Here is a 25028-nt window from a genome sequence, read left to right on the forward strand (position 1 = left end):
GAGGAGGAAATAGCGTGAACATCCGGTCACGCAGTAGTCAGCCACAATTTAGAGATGGACATGACTATAATGAAGCTGATTCCGATAGAGGAAATGTTGGTCAGAGGAATGAGGAAAGATATGGAGGCAGAAGCCCCCCACCTAGAGAAAATAAGTCAGCTATCCATAACGTTGGGAGGCAACCCAACCAGCAGAACGTCTTTGATCAGCTAGGAGTTAGCGAGCATAGACGCAGGGATGATGATTTAAGGGATGTACTTAATGACCACCGCGAGAGGCACGACGAGTACGCTCCCCCAGCACCGGTTGCCCCAGCACCGGTTGCCCCAACACCAGTTGCCCCAGCAGTCCCAGAAGCGGTTCAGGCTCAGATTGATGCTCTGAACCAGGCGGTACAACAACTGGTCGGGGGACGAACGTCCCATATAGAGTACGATAGGAGGAGGGGCACTCCCTTTGTATAAAGGATTGCTGCGGCTGAAACCCCCAGTAAATTCAAGATGCCAACTCTGCCGGACTTTGATGGGTACGGAGACCTTGTATCTCACGTTAACAAGTTTGAGATACAAATGGATATACAGAAAGTGTCGGAAGATGCCCGCTGCAGGATCTTCCCCGCAACACTATCTGACACCGCCCAGAAGTGGTTCTTTAAGTTCCCTCCTACTAGTATAGTATCTTGGGAGATGTTTGTAAACTAATTTTACGGACAATTCTATGCGGGTCGCGTACACCCCACAGAGGCCAGCCAGCTGGTTGAGATACGCCAGAAGGAGGGAGAGCCCTTAAAGGAATATGTCTAGCGCTTCATGCGAGCAGCAGCTGGAGCCAAGACAGTGGGTGACAAGGGCAAGATGATGGCCCTAACTATTGGGGTTAGGCGCCATTCACCCCTCTGGAGTAGCCACAGAAAGAATGGGGTAAGAAGTACCCAGGAGTTTTTGGATCGAGCTAATCGATTATCAAGCTCGAGGATGCGATTGCCAATGAGGGGAAATTGCCAACAAAAGACAAGGGGCCTAAAGAAGAACCCACCAAGGCCGCCAACGGGTCGGAAAAGCCTAATGGAAATGGCAAGGGCAAGGGCAAGGGCAACGGGAATGGCAATGGTGGGAATGGTGGGAAGCGGGCGAACAATGAACCCTCAGCTTCTAAAAATAAATGCCCCAAAGGCAGTCGATACGAGCCGAGATTCACCAACTACACGGTCCTTGTTGAAAGCCGAGCAGAAGTCTACCAGGTGACCAGCTCAAGCGTGCCTTACAAACGACCCACACCTATAAGGAAAGATATCTCCAAGAGAGATACGACGAAGTTCTGTCGTTTTCACAACAACTACGGGCACGACGCCAATGAATGTAACCAGTTGAAAGATGAGATTGAGAGCCTGAATAGGCAGGGACATCTAAGGAGATATGTGCGAGCCGCAGGAGAGTCTCAGTGAGAGGCTCAGGGTGGCAATGAGCAGGCGTTTGCACGCCAACGCTCGCCACCCCTACAGTCAGCTCCTGTGGCAGGCACTTTACTCACCATCTGCAGAGGCCCACATCTTGCAGGGGATAGTGGGAAGGCAAGGGAACGATACGCTCAAACCCTACGCCACGACAAGAACATCGAGATGATGAGTGTGGAGGATCGAGCACCAAAGAAGGCTCGAACAGAGGAGGAATTGATAACCTTCTTTGAAGACGATGCCCAACATGTACGATTCCCACACTCCGATCCGCTAGTCGTGGACGTGCAAATTGCCAACATGATGGTGAAGAGGGTGTTGGTCGACACAGGAAGTTCGGTCAACATCCTATACAAGTCTTCACCAGAGAGAATGAAGCTGTTCGTCAAGGACCTGGAGCCATGCAACCAAACCATCTATGGTTTTTTCGGCGATGGGATCGCCCTAACTGGGTCGATTAGGCTTCCAATTACAGCAGGTACTGCACCTGCTAACAGGACATTACTCACTATTTTCATAGTTGTTGATTGTCCTTCGGTATATAATGCTATAATTGGGAGGCCAATTCTGGTCGACCTATGGGCCGTCACTTCAATATGGCACCTTTCCATGAAGTTCCCAACAGACGAAGGGGTAGGATGCGTATTGGGAAATCAGCGGGAAGCAAGGGAGTGCTACAACGCCACGATAACCAAGGCAAAGAAAGGTGTGTCGAGAGATGTTCCCAAAAAAGAGTTGCAAATTGCAATTGATGCTGAGGCCTAGTCAGGTGATAATGTCACCAAATAGGGCATTGCCCAAAGTGAGGATAGAGACTTGGATCCTCACTTTGGGGATTTTGAGGAAGAAATAGGACCCATCAAGGACCTTGAAGAGGTCCAACTCGATGAAGAAAATCCGACCAGGGTTGTGAAAGTCGGTCAAAACTTAGAGACAACAACAAAACAAGCACTGGTGGAGTTTTTGAGGAGGAACCAGGAAGTCTTTGCTTGGTCGCACAAAGACATGGTTGGAATAGACCCTGCAGTCATCAGCCATGTCCTGAACATCAACAAGAGTTTTCCACCGGTACAACAGAAAAGAAGGCTGCTCGATAAAGATAGATCAAAGGCTCTAAAAGAAGAAGTCGAGAAGCTAAAGGAGAATGGGTTCATCAGGGTGGAATTTTATCCATCGTGGGTCTCTAATCTTGTGCTAGTTCCCAAGCTGAATGGCAAATGGCGAACATGCGTGGATTTCACAGACCTCAATAAAGCCTGCCCCAAGGATTGTTTCCCACTCCCTAGGATCGACCAACTGGTCGATGCCACTGTAGGGTAGGAGATTCTCTCTTTTATGGATGCATACTCCGGATATAATCAGATTAGTATGCATCCCCCTGATGAGGATCACACTAGCTTTCGAACTGACACAGGGCTTTACTGTTACAAAGTAATGCCCTTCGGTTTGAAAAACGCTAGTGTGACTTACCAGCGACTAGTCAACCACATATTTAAGGAGTTGATCGGCACAAACATGGAGGTCTATGTCGACGATATGCTGGTGAAGTCAAAGAAGGCAGAAGGGCATATAGAGGATTTGCAGGAGTGCTTCAGCGTCTTGAACAAATATCAGATGAAGCTGAATCCCCTCAAATGCTCCTTCGGAGTAGGATCAGGGAAGTTCTTGGGATTTATAAATAACTCGATAGGAATTTAAGCCAATCCCAAGAAAATCAAAGCCTCAATCGTTATGAAATCGCCAGCAAAGATTAAGGATGTTCAAAGTTTGACCGGAAGAATTGCCGCTCTCAGTAGATTTATTTCGAAATCAACGGACAAGTGCGTTCCATTTTTTAATCTACTTAGAGGCAACAAAAAATTTGAGTAGACTGAGGAGTGCGAGCAAGCATTCCAAGCATTAAAGACTCACATGGCGCAAACACCCATCCTATCAAAGCCGGTCGATGAGGAGACTTTGTTTGTCTACTTGGTGATTACAGAGTATGCTGCTAGTGTTGTTTTAGTAAGAGAAGAAGAAGGCGTACAAAAGGCCGTTTATTATGTAAGCAAAAGGCTAATTGGAACGGAGCAGCGGTACCCACCTATTGAAAAGTTAGCCTATTGCTTAATTTTGGCCTCTAGGAAGCTGCGACCTTACTTTCAAGCTCACCCAATCACAGTTTTGACTGACCAACCTCTACAGCAAGTTCTACAAAAGCCAGAGGCTGCGGGGAGATTGTTGAAATGGGCAGTCATACTTGGGCAGTTCGATATCTCTTACTTGCCACGAGCAGTGATAAAAAGGCAAGCCCTGGCTAACTTCATTGCAGAGTTCACTGAACTTACAGATAGCGAGCAGACTGAAGAGCCTGAGGAGCCTGAGTCTCAAAACCAACCTCCCTCATGGAAGTTATTTACAGACGGCTCTTCCAATGAGCATCATGCAGGGGCAGGGGTGATCCTGATTACGCCTGAAGGGCATCGAGTTCACTGTGCAATCGGGTTTGATTTCACTGCTTCCAACAACGAGGTTGAGTATGAAGCGTTGCTCACTGGGTTACGATTAGCCAGGGACATGAATATAAAGATACTTGACATCTACAATGACTCTCAGCTGGTGGTAAATCAAGTCATGGGAGAGTACCAAGCCCAAGGTTTAAAGATTGTTGCCTATTTAAACAAAACAAAGGATCTATTAGCACAGTTTGACAAGTACACCCTTCAGCAGGTACCTCGCGACTAGAATTCAAACGCTGATGCTTTGGCCAAGCTAGCAAGTGCAAAAGATGCTGATACTTTGAACATAGGGCCAGTTGAACGACTATCTATGCCAAGCATCCAAGCATAGGAGACCACTCTGGTGATCCAGGTGGCAGATACATGGATGGCACCATACGCAGAGTATTTGACGCAAGGTGTGTTACCAATGGACAGAAACAAAGCTAGGACCCTTCAGCGACAGGCTGCTAGGTATATCCTAGTCGATGGAATCTTGTACCGAAGGGGATACTCAATGCCACTCCTCAGATGTGTTTCAAAAGAGAAAGCCAAAGAATTGATGAAAGAGGTACACAAAGGCTTTTGCAGGGACCATGCTGGGGGGCAAAGCTTGTCAAAAAAGATCCTGAGGCAAGGGTATTTCTGGCCAACAATGAATGAAGACTCGATGGAATTTGTACGGAGGTGTGACAAGTGCCAGAGATTCTCAAAAATCCCGCAAGCAGCCCCTAATGAACTAAAACAGATGCAAAATCCATGGTCGTTTGCAGTGTGGGGTATAGACTTAATCAGATCTTTACCCACAGGAAAGGGCGGCGTCAAGTATGTTGTGGTTGCCATCGATTATTTCACTAAATGGGCCGAAGCTGAGCCACTTGCAACCATAACGACAAAGAAAGTGCTGGATTTTGTGGTCAAAAACATCGTGTGTCACTATGGATTGCCAAGGAAAATTGTCTCAGACAACGGCACGCAATTTGATAGTGATCTATTCACAGACTTTTGCGAACAACATGGGATTATCAAGAGCTTTTCTTCAGTCGCTCATCCCCAAGCAAATAGACAAGTCGAAGCAGTCAATAAAACGCTAAAGGATACCTTGAAGAAAAGACTGGAATAAGCTAAGGGTGCATGGCCAGAGCAATTTCCTGAAGTCCTTTGGTCATACAGAACTTCTCATCGAACAGCAAAGGCCATACTCCATTCTCTTTGGCTTATGGTATCAGGCTATGTTTCCTGTTGAGTTAGATCCACCCTCACATCGTAGAATAACGTACGATCAAGGCTCTAACAGGAAACTATTGATGGAATCCCTGGACTTGATCGATGAGAAACGTGAACAAGCCCAACTCCGAGTAGCTGCATACCAGCAGAAAGTCACCCGGTATTTCAATTCTAAAGTACGTGAAAGAAAATTCAACGTCAAAGATTTAGTACTTCGAAGGGTTTTCCTAAATACGCGCGACCAGGCTGCTGGAGTACTCAGACCTAATTGGGAAGGACCATTCCAGACTGAAGAAGTCCTTCATCCAGGCACCTACAAACTTGCTCGCTTAAATGGAGATCTCAATCCTCGCTATTGGAATGGAGAACACCTGTGCAAGTACTATCAATAAACAATTCCTCTTAAAGAATTAGCTTGTATTAATTTTCCTTTTTACAAGGTATGAAAAAGGGTTGGTCATTTTATGTGACTCATCACTTATAAGTGTAAGATCTTATTGATCACTCGTACAGACACGTTTTGTCCATTTATTACGAGAAATATAAGGGACTGTGCGCAGCCAGTCATTCTTTCCAATTATTGTATTTATTACAAGTATTTGCTCATTACGTGTGTTGTTTTGCTGTATTATCATTTTAATTATTTTGTTTTGAGCAGTAATTTTCGAACAGGTTCTGCTCAAGGCAAGTGACTAAGGACCTAAAGCTCCTCAATCACTTGGGGGGCATATAAGACATCTAGTAAGCAAAGCATATCAAAAGGTATGTAAACACATGAGAAAAATAAGTGAAAGCATGCTGAGGTACTTAGAGTATTTTTCAAAATTTTGTATTTTGTTAAATCAATCCAAAGTACTATGCTAAGTTCAGTCATGCGAAAAGATGTTATAATAAAATGCAAATATTATAATATCTTAAGGAAACCTTTTACACTGCGAGCAGTTACTGCTCAGATGTAATTGTTCAATTAAAAGTAAAAGCTGCCCATACAGCAATAAAATTTTAACTAGAAAATTAAAGTGTCTTTACATCACAACCCTTAAGTCGTGTAGTTAAAAGGATTAAAAGATAAAAAGGAAAAAGACTAAGAGGCTGGAGGGTCTTGAGGAGCGTCCTGGTCGACACCTTCGCCAGCTTCATTATCTGCACCATCTATCCCTGTTACCAGGGAGATCTCTGGGGAAGCAGGAACTTTAGCCCTCTCTTCTTCCTCCAGGCGAATGACACACTGAAACATTAGAGTCCGCCTCAGGCGATCTGACAGGTAGCTGAAGTTAGCCTTTCGGTTGTGCTTCCAAAACTCGTAGAAGCAAAGATGGGTGGCTTCCTTGTAGTTCTCCAAGTTCTTGGCTTCAAGTTCCTCAAGCTCCTTCACGCGCTTTTCCAGCTCCTCCATCTCCTACCTGCTCGCAATCAAATCAAGCTCGAGCTATTTGGATTGTTGGTAGTTGGGTTTGGCGCTTTCCCTGAATTTTTCTTTGTCTTTATTGGATTTCTTCAAGGCGTCTCGACTCTCCAGCAGCTCCTCGGTCAAAGTGGCTTTTTGCTCGAGCAGTTCCTCATTCTGCTTAGATAGCTCCGCACTTTTCTTAAGCAACTCGCCGTTCTGCTTGGTTAGCTCATTGTTCTCCTCGAGTAGGTCAGCATTTTTCCCTTCAAGTGCTTTTTTAGCCTCAGCAAGCACGGTGTCAAAGCTTTTAGTCTTGGACACCATTGCACCCGCTCGGCGCCAGCCAGCAGTCATGTTCAGCAATCCCTGCAATCAGATGAAAAGAGTAAGGCGATGGCAGAAAATCAAAAGCAAATTATTCAGCATGAGGAAGTAACTAATGCTAACTATCTCATTCAGCCCCCGGTTGAGTATTTGGTCGGTCTCCATGGAGATGGTGCTGTCAATGGCCTCTTGACTATGTTTGTGTTTGGAGAGCTTGTATATCCTCTCCCTGGCTGAGCTGACCACGGAGCTGGACAGGGAACCTTCGGGCTGAGTGCGCTGTGTTTGGCTGGTAGGGTCCTGAGGAGTAGGGTGCTGGTCGACAGGTGTTGGAGGAGTGGAATGCTGGTCGACCGGAGGAGTTGAGGCTGGCTGCTTAAGTGGCGATGGAGGTGGCGTGTTCTCCTTCGAAGGAACAGTGGCTGGAGGGTCCTCAATTCGGGCCTTCTTTGAGGCGTTTTTACTGCTCTCCCCCCGAGTCCTCTTGTTGTCCTTCTTCCTACCTGAAGAAGTAGCGACAGCCTTGTAATGTTTGAACACGTCTTCAAGTGACATGTCTGCACAAAAAGAAACAACACAAGCAGTGAGACAAGATATATAGATGGAACTAAAAATGAAAGTAAAGAGATTGTAAGTAAAGTACTCGTGCTACAACTACTGGTCACTACATTACTTACTGAACTACTTACTGCCTGGAAGAAATTTGAACTTAAGTTTGGAGTATACTTAAAGTTGTCGTCCCCGTCAAATAAGTGACAGGGGATTGGCAAACTATATAAGAGCGAGAGATCAGTACCGTTCTCATTTGAAGATTCGTCGATGGGAGCGGGAGGTTCGGTGGCTTTCCTTTTTCCCTTTCCCAGTGGGGCGAGGGGAGCGGCAGCTCGCGGGATGCTGGAGGGTTCCCTGATTGTCAATCCAATCATCCTCCTCCTTTGAGGTTGTGACACGTCTGGGTGCTGCTCGGGAATCTCCTCGCCAGTGGCACTTCCCGCTGTCGATTCCCTCACATCCTCGTGAGGTGCCAAAAGCTCGACCAACATAAGGTTAGCCTCTATGACCAAATGCTTGACGCTCTTCTCCACGTCAGTCATACTGGACAAGAGGGCTGATCGGAACTCCATGTCTGGAGTAGGGTCTGGTCGCAACCGTGGGCCTGAAAGGCACTAAAAATCTAAGGAAAGTGCAGGAAAAAATTAAGGAAAATTAAACGACCAGGGATGTTAAAGTATTACCTCCTTGGGTGAAGGCCAGATTGTTGGCAACCATGTCCGTAGTCAGGAAGTACTCAAGGTGGTGCCTCCCCACATTGGAAATAAAAGTTGTGTCACTCAGGAAAGTACGGGACGTTTCCTGGTGACAGAAGTGGAAGAACCCCGTGTTTTCCTGGTTGGGGTTGGATTTTAGGTCGAACAGATAGTTGATCTAATGTGGTGTGGGGACAGACCATTTCTTATGGCTATAAAGGATATAGAGTGCCGAGAGCATTCTATATCCATTAGGGGTTGTTTGAAAAGGAGCGACCCCGAAATAGTTGGACACTCCTTGAAAGAAGGGATGAAGAGGCAGGATAGCTCCTGCCTCGATGTGATACCTCGACCAGGCGCTAAAACACCTCCAGGAAAATTCGCCCGTTGGTCTTTGGTGGGTTGGACTAGGGTTACCCCAGGAAGTCCGTATTTTTTAATATAATTCGCAATCATCCTAATTGTTACTCGGCTAGAAGGGGCGACATACCATTCAACATCTGGTTGAATGGCGTTTCAAAGTTGAGCCTGGGTTTGGATGCTAGGGTTGGGGATATTTCTTTCTCGACCACTGGTCGAGGGAATTTCAGCCCGAGGAGCAAGTTGATTTGAAGGATTTGAAGGTTTCTTTTTATGGGCTTTAGTTTTTGCTCGACCCATATTTTGGAGGAAGGTCGATGGAGTGTTTGAAGTGGTGTGAGAAAAGGGAATTTTAGGTATTAATAACGACGGTTGCTCCTCATCCTCGAGCAATTGAGCTAGCAAGTCATCGTCGATGGGTCTCTCACCTCCCCACGGATCTTGCATGAAAAGCTGCAAACAGAAAAAGGGGAGATGAGAACTTAAAGCTTAAAAGCTTGTGTTGAGAGTTGGAATAACGTTGCTCGCGTATAAAAATTAAGTTTTTATACGGCCAGCAACATTCTAACAAAAACACTAAGTCTCTTACGAGCAGTTTGAGAAACAGATTGAAAAGTAGAAGTAAAAAGTTTTTCAAAAAATCTTTTTCAACTCCGAGAGGGCGGGAAAAACCCAGTTTTTCAACTAGCTTAAAAATCGAATTTTTTACTTCGATTTTATGCCTTAAATCTACAGTCTCAACTAACAAACTGACTCCTTACTCCTATACAACATTATTTCACTTCCCTATCAAGCATCGATTAATATGCACATTTACCCCATAATAGTTTCAGCCAAGAACATTCAAAAGTTCAGAGATAAAAACGAGTATAAGACAGTTTTGCATGGCATCTCAAACAGCAAAAAGATTCTAAAAACTTACTTAGATGAAAGTTGGAGTATGAGCACGAATGTCTTGAGCGTCTGAACGGAGGTTCCTTAGATTAGTAGCAGGGGTTTCTAAGATTTTCTTGGCTCGAACGGTCGAAGTTCTTCAGAGCTCTTGAAAAGCAGAAGGCAAGTGAAAGGTAAAAAGTAAAAATATTATCTGGGAGTATTATTTATAGTGATCGTAGCACTATAAAAGAGGTAATTATGAATTACTGTTTTCGGAGTATGGGGAACTGTAATAGCTGTCAGACAGGTTTTTGGGAAACCGAAAAATCCTGATTGAAAATGATTGGTTGCTTTTTCCGAAGAGGCGTGACGGCTCTGACAAGCTTCATGGGGCATACGAAAGGTCAGACACCTAAGTTTACTTTATGCTGGTCGCAGTAAAGTAAACTTGAGGGGCAAATGTTTACAAAAAAATGGTTACTTATGGCGTGGCATGTATTTTTCACACGTGGATGACATGTGGCAGAATTGAAATGAGGCAGTACTGTTCGGTTATCGACCAGCTACACATCGCTTTGTCAGGCTTAAATATTAGATACGACCAGGCTGGTCATATAATTTGGTTTATTTCCTTATAAGATTGTAATCCTATAATAATTACGTTGAATATTTCCTCTTTATTACCTTGACACGCAGTTATTAAGGAAAGTTAAGGCCCATTTGCCCGTGTAACCCCCCTTGAGCCTATAAATATGCAAGAAATAGCTCAAGGAAGGGACTTTTGGATCTCTAATCTTTGTCCTGAATATTAAGAGAGAGAGAGCTATAGTGTGATTATCCATCGTTTTATTGTAATTCCCCCAAGGTTTATGAAACTCAAGATCCCTAGTTCTTTGATCACGGCTTTGAGATTCAATATTAATAATAGCACTAAGTGGACGTAGGTCATTACCATTCTTTGGGGCCGAACCACTATAAATCGTTGGTGTTTTCTTCTTTACCATTAGATTAAACTCTTAATTGTCGTCTCATTTTCTGTCGTATATTTGACTCCGTGTCGTTAGCCAAATCGAGGGTCAACAATGCTAAACATGGAATCATCCATGAAACCACTACACCTTATTCACCTCAGCAAAATGGTATTGTTGAACGGAAAAATCGTACATTGAAAGAAATGATGAATGCAATGTTCATTAGTTCTGGATTGCCTTAGAACATGTGGGGAGAAGTTGTCTTGTCAGCTAATCATTTTTTAAATAAAATACCCAAAAAGAAAGAAGATAAGACCCCTTATGAGTTATGGAAAGGAACAAAACCTTCCTTCAAATACTTAAGAGTATAGGGGTGTCTTGCCAAACTGGATGTACCTTTACCAAAAATGGTAAAAATAGGTCCAAAAACTATTGATTGCATTTTCATTGGTTATGCACATAATAGTAGCGCATATCGATTTTTGGTGCATGAGTCTAAAATATATGACATACATAAAAACACGATAGTAGAATCCAGAAATGCGTCGTTCTTTGAACACATATTTCCATGTACATCAAAAGAGGATTCAAGTTCATTAAAAAGAACACATGAGACTATTGCTGAAAATAGTCAGGATCAAAATCAAGAGTGTGAAGATGAACCTAGACGTAGCAAAAGAATTAGAACAGAAAAGTCTTTTGGTCCAGATTTTCTGACCTATTTGCTAGAATATGAACCTCAAAGCTTTGATGAAGCTGTGAACTCCATCGAAGGCTCTTTATGGAAAAAAGCTATTACTATTGAGATTGAATCCATACTTCAAAATCACACCTGGGAGTTAGTAGATCTTCCTCCAAGATGTAAGCCTTTAGGGGCCAAATGGATTTTCAAGAGGAAAATGAAAGTTGATGGTTCAATTGATAAATATAAGGCATGACTTGTAATTAAAGGCTATATGCAACATGAAGGCCTTGATTACTTTGACACTTATTCTCCTGTGATGAGAATAAATTCCATTAAGATGATACTTGCTATTGATGTGTTGTGCAATGTTGAAGTACATCAAATGGATGTGAAAACTGCTTTTCTAAATGGGGACTTAAATAAAGAAATTTATATGGAACAACCTGAAGGTTTTTCGTCCCTGGGACAAGAAAGAAAAGTTTGTAAATTGGTGAAATCTTTATATGGTTTAAAGCACGCACCAAAACAATGGCATGAGAAATTTGACCAAACAATGTTGGCAAATGGCTTCAAATCAATGAATGCGATATTTTTGTTAAAGAAACAGATAATGACTATGTCATTTTGTGTCTTTACGTAGATGACATGCTCATTGTTGGAAGCTGTGAAAAGATGATCAAATCTATCAAGAGTATGTTGAACTCAAAATTTGACATGAAAGATATGGTATAGCAAATGTCATTTTGGAGATTCAAATCTCAATGACATCTGATAAGATCATTCTAAGTCAGTCACATTATGTGGACAAAATTCTTGAGAAATTCAATAAAGAAGATTCTGGTGTAACTAGAACCCTTGTAGATTCGAGTCTACATTTGTTCAAGAACAAAAGGGAGAATGTCTCTCAGGTAGAGTACTATAGAATTATTGGAAGTATAATGAGTTGTACAAGAACTGATATAGCCTATGTAATTATTAAACTGAGTAGATACACGAGTAATCCAGGGTCTGACCACTGGAAAGGAATAACAAGAGTACTTAGGTACCTGCGATTTACTCGTAGATGTGGGCTGCACTATACTAAATATCCAGCAGTACTTGAAGGGTATTGTGATGCTAATTGGATATCTGATATGAAAGACTCAATGTCTATGAGTGGATATGTGTTTACACTCGATGGTGCAATTGTATCATGGAAATCTTCTAAACAAACGGTAATAGCTAGATCCACGATGGAATCTGAGTTTATTACAAGGTATTCCAAAATGGCCTAAACCAATGCCAGCTATTGGCATACATTGTGATAGTCAATCTGCAATTGGTAGGGCACATAATAATTTGTATAATGGTAAGTCTAGACATATACGTCGTAGACACAATATCATTAGACAACTACTCTCAACTGGAGTTATCTCTATTGACTATGTGAAGTCAAAGGATAATATTGCGGATCCGCTAACCAAAGGGTTAAATAGAGAGTTGGTTGAAAAATCATCAAAGGGAATGGGACTAAAGCCCATGAATAAAAAATCAATACAATAGACACCCAACCTAGTTGATTGGAGATCCCAAGATCTAGGTTCAAAGGGACAACTAAAACTGTAAAGACTATGTTGGATCACTATGGGGGTTATCCTCATTGTCCATTCCTTTGATGAAACAGTGATAATCATAAGGAAAAGGTTAAGCTATGCTTTTAATGATTTCTTATGCACCGAAATATCGAGCAGAGTAATACGGGTTACTCTTAATTAAGAAAATCACATATGTGAGAGAGAACATGGGCCGCTTTTATAGGAATTGAATAGGGCTCAATTCCTGGAATATCTCTTCCAGAACCGGGGAAATGTTCAGGGCCAAAAACGAACATAATATTGAGAACCAAAATATGTCAAGAAAGATTCCTGTGTGTGGTATATCATCGTTTACACGAACGACGGATCCATTCAAAGACATCGCGTCTACTGATCAGTCAGTAAAGTAAATATACTTACACAAGGGAAGGTTCAAAAGGTAACAACTACCTATCCTATGCGGGTTTCTAACGTTGAACTCTATCACCCAGGTCTAATTGTTTTGTTGTTTTTCCTTGAGTTAGTTTTTCATTCATGTGGGGGGATTGTTAAAAGTTTTTGTTTGAATTGAAAAATAAATGGGATTAGTCCCACATTATTTTTTAGAGGTTTTATTTTTCTTTCTTAGCCTATATAAGTGAATCATGGCCTAGCAGTTTAAACTATAAAAAATTCCTTGCTTAAGCTATATAAGTATATTAATTATATTTATACTATGGTTTTAGTTAAAAGTTTTTATATTCTTAGTGTGGTAGAGTTTGAGCATATTTGGTTTGGCGAAATAATTGAGTTACTTGTGATTCTCTGTTGTATCCTGGGAGACAGACGTCGAAACCTCTTGAAGGCGGCGAATCTGTTTTAAGGAAACTATGTGCTACACAGGTCTTGATTTTTATTTTGTTGTTGTTATTGTTCATTATAATTATTGTCTAGATTAATTATAATTATTGTTTGTATTATAGTTATTTATATTATGTTATTTATAATTATAATATTTATGTATTTTTAATTTAGTAGATATAAATATTGTATTTATGATATTGTGTTTATTTAAGTATTATATTACATTCTTATCGTTTTTAGTGACTCCATGTCATTGACTAAATCGAAGTTCAACAATTATTCTCCTAATAATTTAGATTAAATTTAAAATGTCTCTTTTTTTGCATGTTTTGTTGTATACGTATATTTTGTAAGTAACGTTAGATCTTTTTTTAATCTTTAGTGATTTTTAGAATTTCTTATATGTAAACATATTAGTCAAGATATAATATTCATATGATCTAACAACATAAATAAATCTATATATATTATATAGATATTTGATTAGAATAACTAACAGATTAATTTTAAGTCTTTATTATAAAAAGTTAATCTAAAATATGTATGTTATGGTTGTTATCTCAATTAACGATATACAATTTTAATTCATTAAAGTTATTTTAATTTAAATAATAACAATTTCTTTACTTGGAGAGAATAAGTAAATATGTTTTCTTAGATGGACGAATCAAAAATTTAATTTATTTCTCTTTATATTTATTTAATATAATTTTTTTTGTTGGATTATATAATATAAATTAGAATTACCTTTGTGCATAATAAAATTATATTTAAAACAGGAAAATACTAAAAAAATGTTTAATCTTAACAAACTTAAAAATTACATAAGCTAATATTACTGATAAAATATACGTATATAAGCAAAAAAAAAGTATATTTTAAATTTAATCTAAATTATTAACAGAAAAATAATAATATTAGTAGTAAAAAAGATATTTTAGAATTTATTTGTAATTAACTGTAAACGAAATTTAGAAGAAAAAAATGAAAGTAGATTATGTAAAACTTTATATATAATATAAATAGGGAGAGAAATTAGTGAAGTGAGGTGATAAGTAATGTTAGAAATGTTTACTGTTAATTTTGGTTAAACTCAATTAAATGTATTAAAGATAATGAGTACAAGGGTCAGCCTTTATTTGGTTAGACACCATTTTGAGACACAAAATTTGACAGCATATTTGAGTCATTTTTATTGGCCATATATCTCAAAGCTTTTGTAAGTCCAGTCCATTATTTCTGCAAATCTCGATCAAATAATATCACTTTAGTATTGTTTGTTGAAAAAGATTAAATTCATCAAGCAATAACAAATCAAGTAATATTTATGAGAAATATAATACAAAAGCAAAGAACCAAAAAGCATTCATCACATACACTCGATTTGTAATTAAAAATATATCAACATTATTAATAACTTATTTTCATGCAAATACCATACAATATAGGAAATACTGTATTAGCTGCGTTGAGAGAGTAGAAGCAGTCCTAGTAAGAAATATACTATATTGTGGACAATTAATTAGTTAAGGTTTTCCTCCATCGTGAGTTGGTTTGATCTCAGTATTTGTGGAGTTTGTGGAGGCTGGCGGCCAGTCACCAAGGCACTTGCACCAAGTGTCCACACATCGGCAATCGGCACATCCATTGCAAATGGTTAGGCAGTCTGGGGTTACTGCGCATCTAAATGATATTACTCTCCTACCTTCGCTCCCTTCCATTTCACATCCTGCAAAATTAGTTTTACACAATTTATACATATCATACAAGACATATATATATGTATATATAAACATAGATGTAGATAGAGATAAAGCTTTACCATTTTACAAGAAGCAAAAGAAATAACAATAACAATGATAATAATATTATAGAAGAGATAGATTTTACCCAAAGTTACTATGAGCAAGATCAGCACCACCAACAAACCAGATTTCTTGTTCCAAGAGTACTTCTCCATACTGGTGTCTACGGACTAACGTGGGGGCTTTGGTTTATCACAACCCTGTATATATATAGTGATATGGAGAAATTTGATTTGAGAGAGAAGAGTGAGAGAATCAGAGAGCAACTATCCAAATTAGGAATTAGTATTTGCATTAAGCAATGTGTATCCATTTCAAAAAAGAAAAAAGCAATGTGTATCCATTTCCCCAATAATTGAATCGGAATGCAATTAAATTTGGTTAGATGAATTTGAATCCCCCAAAATTTGGGATTTTAATCGAAAATTTTTATGTGCATCCATTTTTGCTGGATGACTAATCTTTGCATATTTAATGCTGTGGATTTTGTTAAGGGTATAGTCACCAGCTTGATTTTTTTTTTGTCTGGCACCAACTTGATTTCTTGAATTCCCACCTCTTTTTAATAGATAATTCTACATTTTTATAAGGTAAGAAATTTCTCATCAATATGAAAGTTTTTTTTTTTTTTACACTGGGGGAGGGGATTCACATTGGGACCTCCTCTTTGTAAAAAAAAAATGTATAGTACCACTTAGTGTTCATGATTGATTATTTGGGAGAGAACTAGGAAGATTTCTTGAAGGAATGAAAAAAAGATTAAACCATAGAAGTTATCTATGGAGAGCATTACCTTCGATTACAAGTTTTTGGTCTCCCCAGAATTTGCATTATGGTGTTGGACTGTATAATTCCTTCTTTTTATATGGGAAATACTTTGATTATATTTAATGTCATTAATGTGTACAACTAATGAGACAAATAAGAAGTACATTCGATCAACTATTCCCTTTGCGTAATAAATGCCTTGAGCATTGTGCTAGGTCAGAGGCATGATTTTTGGGAAGAGTTGCAAACCAGAGGCATGCCTTTAGAGAAACTTCGTGTTAGGGATTGACTCTTGCAGGGAAGGGCGTGTTAGTGACTTATCACATTGCTTCAACGAAGTGTAGTCAACAGGATCTTCGAGATCTTGTCATTTTCTCTTTCTCACAGGGATGCTCGCAGTTCCTCCTAAGGATTTTTGATGTCATGAGGTGGCTTTTTGTGCCGGGACCTTCCTCATGAGACTTGGTTCTCTCTTGACTTTTTGTTCTGTGCTTTTGGGGAATACCTCTCTTGCTTAGGCTGCAGGTAAGGATTGTTAGAAATAATATAGTGGAGAAGAACATAACATATATTAATATATTTAATTGAAGAACAGAAATGCAAAAATACAATAGAAAGAATAAACCAAAGCTGAGGCACGCGAAACACGTTCTCCTTAAAGCAGATTTGCCCCCTCTACCTGAACGATGCTAAAGGATTCGTGAGCAACCACTTCCTAGGATACAATAACTATCAAGCAGGACGAAAGCACTACTGTGTCTACTTAGGCAAACTCGAAACAAATCCTCCCTCTATCACCAGAAAATACTACAGAGACAGAAGAGAGAAAGAGACTAAAACTATTGTGTGTGATACTTTGTATCTGTATGTCCTAGAATGAGAGGAGAAGCCTCATTTTATAGGCTTCATGGAGAGTTGAAAATGTGTGTGAATCAAGTGCATTAATGCCCAAATATCCAACAAATCTGGAATCTTAATTTCTAAATATCAATTAAAATTAATCACACTTATTCTGGTAATATCAGCAGTTACCCAAAGTGATTTTCTGAAAATTAATCAGAATTAATCACACTTATTCTGGTAATATCAGTTGTTATCCAAAGTGATTTTCTGACAATCAATTAGAATTAATCACACAATATTCTTATATCTCAATTTTGACCAAAGTGGTTTGTTAAAATCAATCAGAACAAATCACACAATATTCTGATAATCTCATCTTTAATCAAAGTGAATTGCTTAATCATTACCATTTTAGGCATCAATTTTTCATTCACTCAAATTTTTCCAACAATCCCCCACATGAATGACATTGATCAACATTAAGAAACAATGACTCGACACGACTCGGCACAACAAGGTGATAGAGTTCTATGATTGATACCTGCGTAGGATATGTGGGTGTTAGCCTTTGAACATTCCCTTGTGATAATATATTTACTTTACTAACTGATTAGTAGACGCGGTGTCTTTGAACTGTTTTGTTGTTTGTGTAAACGATGATATATCTCACACAGATATCTTTCCGGTATAGTTTCGATTCTCATGGTTATGTTCATTTTGGTCGTGAACGTTTGCCTGGTTCTGTGAAAGGTTTTAGAAAATTGAGCCCCCACAATTCTCCTTCGAAGCAGCGCACTCTCTCTCACATAGGTGACCTCTTATCTAAGAGTAATCTTGCATTACTCTACTCAGACTTCTGATGCATAAGGGTCATTAAAAGCTTGAGCTTAACCTCTTTTACAAAGGGCATCACTATTTCACCATTGGAACGGGTAAGGGTAATCCCCCATAGTGATCATACTCGGTCTCAATAACTAGGTTGTCCCATTGAACCTAGATCTTGGGATCTCTAATCAACTAGGTTGGGTTTCCTTTATATCGACCTTAATTTCCTTTGGGCTTAAGTCCTATTCCCTCTAATGTCTTTTCAACTTGATCTTTGTTTAACCCTTTGGTTAGCAGATCCACAATGTTATATTTTGACTTCACATAATCAATCGAGATAACTCCAGTTGGTATATGTTGCCTAACAGTATTATGTCATCGACGTATGTGTCTAGACTTACCGTTATGCAAAACATTTTGTGCCCGACCAATTGTTGCTTGGTTATCACAATATATGCATATTGCAGGCACATGTTTAGGCCATTCTGGAATATCCTCCAAGAAATTACGCAGCCATTCTGCTTCTTCACTACATTTATCCAGAGCTACAAACTCGGATTTCATCGTGGATTTAGTGATTACAGTTTTTTTCGAGGATTTCCATGAAACAGCTACGCCACCTAGAGTGAACACATATCCACTAGTACCTTTTGAGTCTTGGATGTCAGATATCCAGCTTGCGTTAGTGTATCCTTCAAGAATAGTTGGATCTCTAGTATAGTTCAACCCATAGTTACAAGTACACCGCAGGTACCTAAGTACTCTTGTAATTGCCTTCTAGTGTTCAACACCTGGATTACTCGCGAATCGACTTAATGAACTTACAATATAGGCAATATCTGGTCTTGTACAGCTCATCAAGTACATTAGACTACCTATCACTTTAGCATACTCTACTTAAGAGACATTGTCGTCTTTATTCTTGGACAGATGATGACTTATTTCAATTGGTGTTCTGGACACACCAGAATCATTTTTACCAAATTTGTCAAGAATCTAGTCCACATAGTGTGACTGACTCAAACTAAGTCCAACTGGTGTCCTTACATCAGTCAGTCCCATGTCCTTCATGTGAAACCTTCAGTTCAACATATCTTTGGTAGATTTTACTATTCGTTGGTTGCTTCCAACAATGAGTATATCATCTACATACAAACAAAGAATAATATATCCATTTTTTGTATTTTTGATATAAATACATTTGTCACACTCATTGATTTTGAATATAGAAAGTTAATAAACGTCGGGTATCAATTCATATAGAATAACCATATATGCGTATACATGTATGATAATTTAACATTTATATAAGTATGCACACATGAATCAAGCATATAACTTTTGTGCATATGATTACATAAATAAACCAATAACAAATCAAACTATTATTTTTTATTCTGTGCTTTTGGGGAATACCCCTGTCGCTTAGGCTGCAGGTAAGGATTGTTAGAAATAATATAGTGAAGAAGAACGAAATATATATAAATATATTTAATTGAAGAACATAAATGCAAAAATACAATAGAAAGAATAAACCAAAGCCGAGGCACGCAAAACACGCTTTCCTTAAAGTAGATTTGCCCCTCTATCTGAACTGTGCTAAAGGATTCGTGAGCAACTGCTTCCTAGGATACAACAACTATCAAGAAAGACAAAAGCACCACTGCATCTGCTTAGGCGAACTCGAAACAAACCTTTCCTCTATCGTCAGAAAATATTATAAAGACCGAAGAGAGAAAGAGACTAAGACTATTGTGTGTGATACTCTATATCTGTGTGTCCTAGAATGAGAGGAGAAACCTCCTTTTATAGGCTTCATGGAGAGTTGAAAATGTGTGTGAATCAAGTGCATTAATGCCCAAATATCCAACAAATCTGGAACTTAATTTCTGAAAATCAATCAGAATTAATCACACTTATTCTGGTAATATCAACAGTTACCCAAAGTGATTTTCTAAAAATCAATCAGAATTAATCACACTTATTCTGGTAATATCAGTTGTTACCCAAAGTGATTTTTTGACAATCAATCAGAATTAATCACACAATATTCTGATATCTTAATTTTAACCAAAGTGATTTGCTAAAATCTATCAGAAGAAATCACACAATATTTTGATAATCTCATCATTAATCAAAGTGATTTGCTAAATCATTACCATTTTAGGCATCAATTTCTCATTCACTCAATTTTTCCAACAAGGATCTCATTCGATATTCCTTCTATTAGTACTCACGAGATGGATGAAAGGACCAGTTGGTGGCCTATGTCCTTCTCGTGGCTAGCTCTTTGCTGGAGTGCCCACCTTCTTCTAACACAGGAGATTGAGATTACTTTTGACCCATCTTGTTGATCTACTTCTTGAGGTGATTCACCATTTTATGTGATGAACATCCAAAGTCTATGCTCTCAAGGTATGAAGGCAACAAGCCACTAACTCGTTATGAAGGCTAGTCGCATATCCTCTAAGTCCTTGGTTTAGCATAGGCACTTTTCCTACTTGAGCTTGACTTAGGCCTGGGTCACTTCTTGAGGGAAATTTGTGCTCATCGCTTATCTCTGACATGTATCCACTCAACATATTTTTTTCTTCTAATGCTTTAAATGTATAACAACTGCCCCCCCAGTTCTTCAAGACTCAGTTGAGTCTTAGAGAACTTGGTCGGTTAGGAACTAATCAAGAACTACATCCATAGTATGAAGGTAAATCCTGAATATTCAAATATTAAAGAATAATCTATAACGTGACATACAATGGATATTGCTATTACACCACCTAGATAAAAGGAATCACCATAGAAAATATAATTGAGCTATCAAAAGAGAAATCACAAAAGGTAATGGGAAACTCAAAACTGAAGAAAAAAAATGTGCCTATGTCACAAAACCACAAAATGTAGAACCAAGGCTTATACAAGAGGAGTATCTTTGTCCAAAATCTCTATCCATGCCTTCTCAAAGTTGCTTGAAGCTTCTAGAAGATGGAATGAGAAGTGGGATTAAACAAGCTTTTGAAAATCACACAAGTCAAGCAATTCTTAGTGTTTTTCTTGGAGAAAATGAGTGTTCTTAGAGAGCTAGAGAGAGAATTAAGAAGTGTGATCAAAGCTTCGCAACTCTAAAGGACCTTTTTTATAGTGTAGGCACTGTCATTAAGTCTATCCAGTAGGATTAGAGTTTTTAAACACTTAATTTTTGGCTTAAAAAGACGCACATTATGGAACAGGTAGGCGATATGTCTTTTGGTAAGCGATGCATCGCCCCCATCAACCTGAAAAATCACACACGACAAGTTGCCTCCAAGCCTGGTCAACTTATCCAAAAGTGACCTAAAGTACATCCAAATATTTCCAAACTTTTTGGGCATGCATACATACCTCATTGTATCACTTTAGACCCAAAAAAGTCAATTATAGATGCCTACAACTAAAACTCATAATTTCACTTCAATTTAAGTGAAATCGTTAAGTATTTTACACCACCTTGTGTAAGACAACTTAATCATTATGTTTAACCAATCTCAACAGAACATTGCAAAGGCTCTCAATAACACAATGCGTGAAGTTTTTTAGCAGAGTTGTTTTAGATGAGCAGAGGGAATTCCTACCTTGAACATTGATTTCTGATAATGACTTAATTGGCTTTGAAAGCATAAATGCTTTAAAGCCCAGGAAGAAAGATAAGGAAAGTTTTTTGGCTCTCAAATTTAATATGTCAAATGCTTATGATAGAGTACAATGGTTCTTTGTGCAAAAAATGATGTTAAGATTAGGCTTTTGTGAAGATTGGATAAGGAAGATTATGACTTGTATTTCTTAGGTGAGATACTCTATTTTGTGAATGGAGAATATTATGAGAATGTGTAACCTATGTGGGGTCTTACACAACGATACCCTTCTTTGGTCTTTATTTGTGACTATGAAAACTTTAAGAAACTATTGTTAGGAAAATGTAATTTTCCTCAATGGAAGTTGGTAGGAAAATTACAACTCTAGATAAAATATTACAAATAAATAATTATTGATTAAATAGTGTTACAACTCTATGACTGAAAATACAAATAAACAATAGAAGAATTAGAAGAAGAGAATGAAGAAATACAACTCTAAGCAAAAAGAATACACATAAAGTAAAAGTGTTTGCTACAAAAGAAATAAAATGATTACAACTCTAAACAAAAATACAAGTAAATAGAACAAGAATAATGAGAAGAAAAGCAATAGAAGAAAAATATAAGAACAAGAACAAATAACAAAATACTCTCACTCACACAACCAAAGTGAAGAGTGTTGAGGATCACCAACTTGAACAAGGCTTGAAACCTTTGTCCAAAAGAGTATTTCCCTCTAACTCAAGCACTAAGGGATCTCTCATAGATTTTGGAAATGCTTTCTAGAATAATCAAGCCTCTAGGTGTTTTCTAGCCAAGTGCTCTAATGGATAGAAAAATTATGTCATACAAGTGAGCAATAGGTACCTATTTATAGAGTTTAGAGACACCCTTTGAATTTTAAATCCCACCAACCCCCATGGCTATTACCAATGATTAATTTGATGTTTATGGAATTATAAATGAGATTTGGAAGTTATTTGGGTCTTTGGAGCCGTTCAAAAACATTTGAAAAAACTGAAAAAACTTGGTTAGTAAATCTCATGTGGCCGCGACCAGGAACATCAGTGGTCGTGACCACTGGTCTCTGTTCCCCAGGCCGTGGCCACCAACATCTTGTGATCGCGGCCACTGACCAATTTCAACACAAAAATGTGTTTTTTTTTCCAAACTGTTCCAATACACTCCCAATTGATTTTGTAACCCCCAAAACACATTATTGGGGTTAAAATCATATCTCTAACAACCATTTCACATGTGGCTTTTAAGAAATTCATCTCAATATTATGTAACAATAAATCTACACAATAATGGGCATTATTTGGATGTTACAAATTTGTAGCTGAATTTGTAACACCAAATATATTACATATTTTGATATTCACACATATATCTAAATATTGTAACTCTCTATTATATGTTACAATATGTGACACTCTTTGTCACATTTATTTAATCTAAAACATTATATTATAAAATAATATAACAACTATTTTATTGGTATGAACGAGCCTCTAGATTGTGTTGCTTTAGTCAAAAAGTTCCTAATACACTCAGGGCCTCTACAATCTTTCTTTTATGAGTCAATATTGTGGATTTTCATGAAATATATCTTGATCTCCTATGTTTCCTGGTAAGAGTAAGAAAAGTCTTTTCTAATATATTTGTGATAAAATCTAGAATAAGCTCTTTGGTTGGAAAATCATAAGAAAAACAAAATCTATGAGAGGGTTGTTGGTAACTTGTTTACCATGTGCGCAGCGGAAAGTACGGGGTGTTGGGCCCCAAGATTTCAAATAAATTTATTTAAACAAACTTTAAATAATGGGATCCATTAACATGCAAAGCATTAATGATAGATAAATCCTTGCTATATTTTTGTATCTCCAACGAACATCCAATCCAAAGCAGTTTTTCAAAATACTCAGACGAAGATCTTACAAGATGTATCTCTACACCTCAAGACGTGTGTGGGCACGTAGAGTATTGGTAGCGAAAATTTTCTCATTCACAAGATATTCTCAACTCATGAGATCTTGGAATTTTTAGGTCTGAGACAGTTTTAAGGGATAAGAAAATATTACGATATATTTTTTTCTCTTGTTGAATATTCTGTATATCACATATATCTCTTGAAAACTATATTTATGATAGATTTATAAAAGAATTACTTAAATTCAAATTTTAAAAATTAAACTATAAATCTATTATTAAATCAATAAATAAAAGAAAAATATCAAGATCTAATCTTGATCTTGTTACATGTTGTACACGCCAACTACACTCCATGGACAATGGTTGGCATGTAGCATCCCTATTTTTAGAGATGTGTTACAACCAATTTTTTTTAAAATATATTTAATAATTTATTTATTCAAAAATATCTAAACATGATAGCTTATTTATCAGATTAATTAAAGAATAAATATCATTTTAAATTCAAAATTTCATTTGAATTATCATAAATATCTTTTGACATTATTTAAATAAATAAAACTAATTAATTCAAAATTAATTATCTTAATTATTTAAATGCCATTTTCAAAAATACCATTTTATTTAAAAAATAATTTTCAAAAAATATAATTAATTAATTTATTAATTTTTAAAATTAATTTATTAAGTAATTAATTTGTCTCAATTACATATTTGACCCTGAAGAACAAATTTATTCTAAATATGTCATTTTTCTATTTTTTTCTCAATTTCAACTCTTACATTGAATAGTGTTGATAAAGCCATCTCGGGGACCTATGGACCTATAATTTCAAGCTCCAATAAATTTAGATTATTAATTAAAACTCTTTAATATAATAACCTTAATTTATAGATCTCAATATTATTCCACTAAAAATATGAGATTGCACTCTTATAATTATAGACATTTATTTATTTTGTACTTTTAAACGTATAAAAAGTGTCCATCGATTTAATCACTACATACAATTCAAACATCTATTAATGTTTCACAATTAAAGTAGGAATTAATCATTGTTTAACCTCCTTAATTATATCTTGTTTCCTTAAGTACTATTAACTTTACTAGTGAAAGTTAATTCATAAACTTATTTATGAATTCGAGCTCAATAACCTTTCAATTCTAAAAGTCAACCCTTAAGAGAACCATTATTCAATTCCTCTCAGAAATGTATAGATTTTATATCTATATATTATGCCCTCAACCATTTACATCAATGAGTTCCTAAAACAAAAGTTTTCAGCCTGATCATTCTGACAAACCATAATGAGTGAATCAAAGAACTCATATGACATAAACATGAGTTTATTATAACTTCAGGATTAAGATCAATTTATATATGATTATCTTATTGATATGTTTAATTAATACTTATAAAGTAAACATTATGATTAAGTATTAATAACATATCGGGTCATGTTCATTTATAACCACTTTATACAAAATACATCCAATAATATGTCCTACTACATCAGTAATCCGGATCGAGATTATATGTATTCATAATACTAGTAAATCGTACTTATAGTATTTAATCCAAAGATTCTACATAACTTTGTTTTACTGCGAACTATTTAAATTCGTTCCCTACAATCTTAATCCTCTTGTACCAATACAAGATTGTAGTCACAATAACAAATTTTGGATTTTTTTATATTCATATAATATTATTCTAATAATAATAATAAATAAACAATATATGAAAAACAATCATTTCAATTATTTATTTCATAAAACATTATTCAAAACATATGCTTTAAAGGGCAGTAAT

The 25028-nt window shown here is 37.4% G+C and overlaps 1 protein-coding gene across 1 annotated transcript; it reads right to left on the reverse strand.

The window, feature by feature from the left end:
- Nucleotides 1–6120: 6120 nt before the first annotated feature.
- LOC133824404 (uncharacterized) lies at nucleotides 6121–8140 on the reverse strand. Its single transcript, XM_062257279.1, has 4 exons — nucleotides 8107–8140; nucleotides 6995–7428; nucleotides 6670–6913; nucleotides 6121–6137 (listed from the first exon to the last, which is right to left on the reverse strand). Exons 1-4 carry the CDS (start codon nucleotides 8138–8140, stop codon nucleotides 6121–6123), a joined length of 729 nt encoding a protein of 242 aa, XP_062113263.1.
- Between the last annotated feature and the right edge of the window lie 16888 nt (nucleotides 8141–25028).

Source organism: Humulus lupulus, chromosome 3 (genome assembly GCF_963169125.1).
Source record: "Humulus lupulus chromosome 3, drHumLupu1.1, whole genome shotgun sequence".
NCBI lineage: Eukaryota > Viridiplantae > Streptophyta > Magnoliopsida > Rosales > Cannabaceae > Humulus > Humulus lupulus.

Excerpts from the sequence above, each read along its gene's own strand:
- LOC133824404 (XM_062257279.1), bottom strand. The coding sequence starts at position 8,140 with ATGGTTGCCAACAATCTGGCCTTCACCCAAGGAG. Across the intron at positions 7,429-8,106 it reads TCTGGCCTTCACCCAAGGAG|ACATGTCACTTGAAGACGTG; the intron begins GTAATACTTTAA and ends CTTTTTGTGCAG. Across the intron at positions 6,914-6,994 it reads ACCGGGGGCTGAATGAGATA|GGATTGCTGAACATGACTGC; the intron begins GTTAGCATTAGT and ends ATCTGATTGCAG.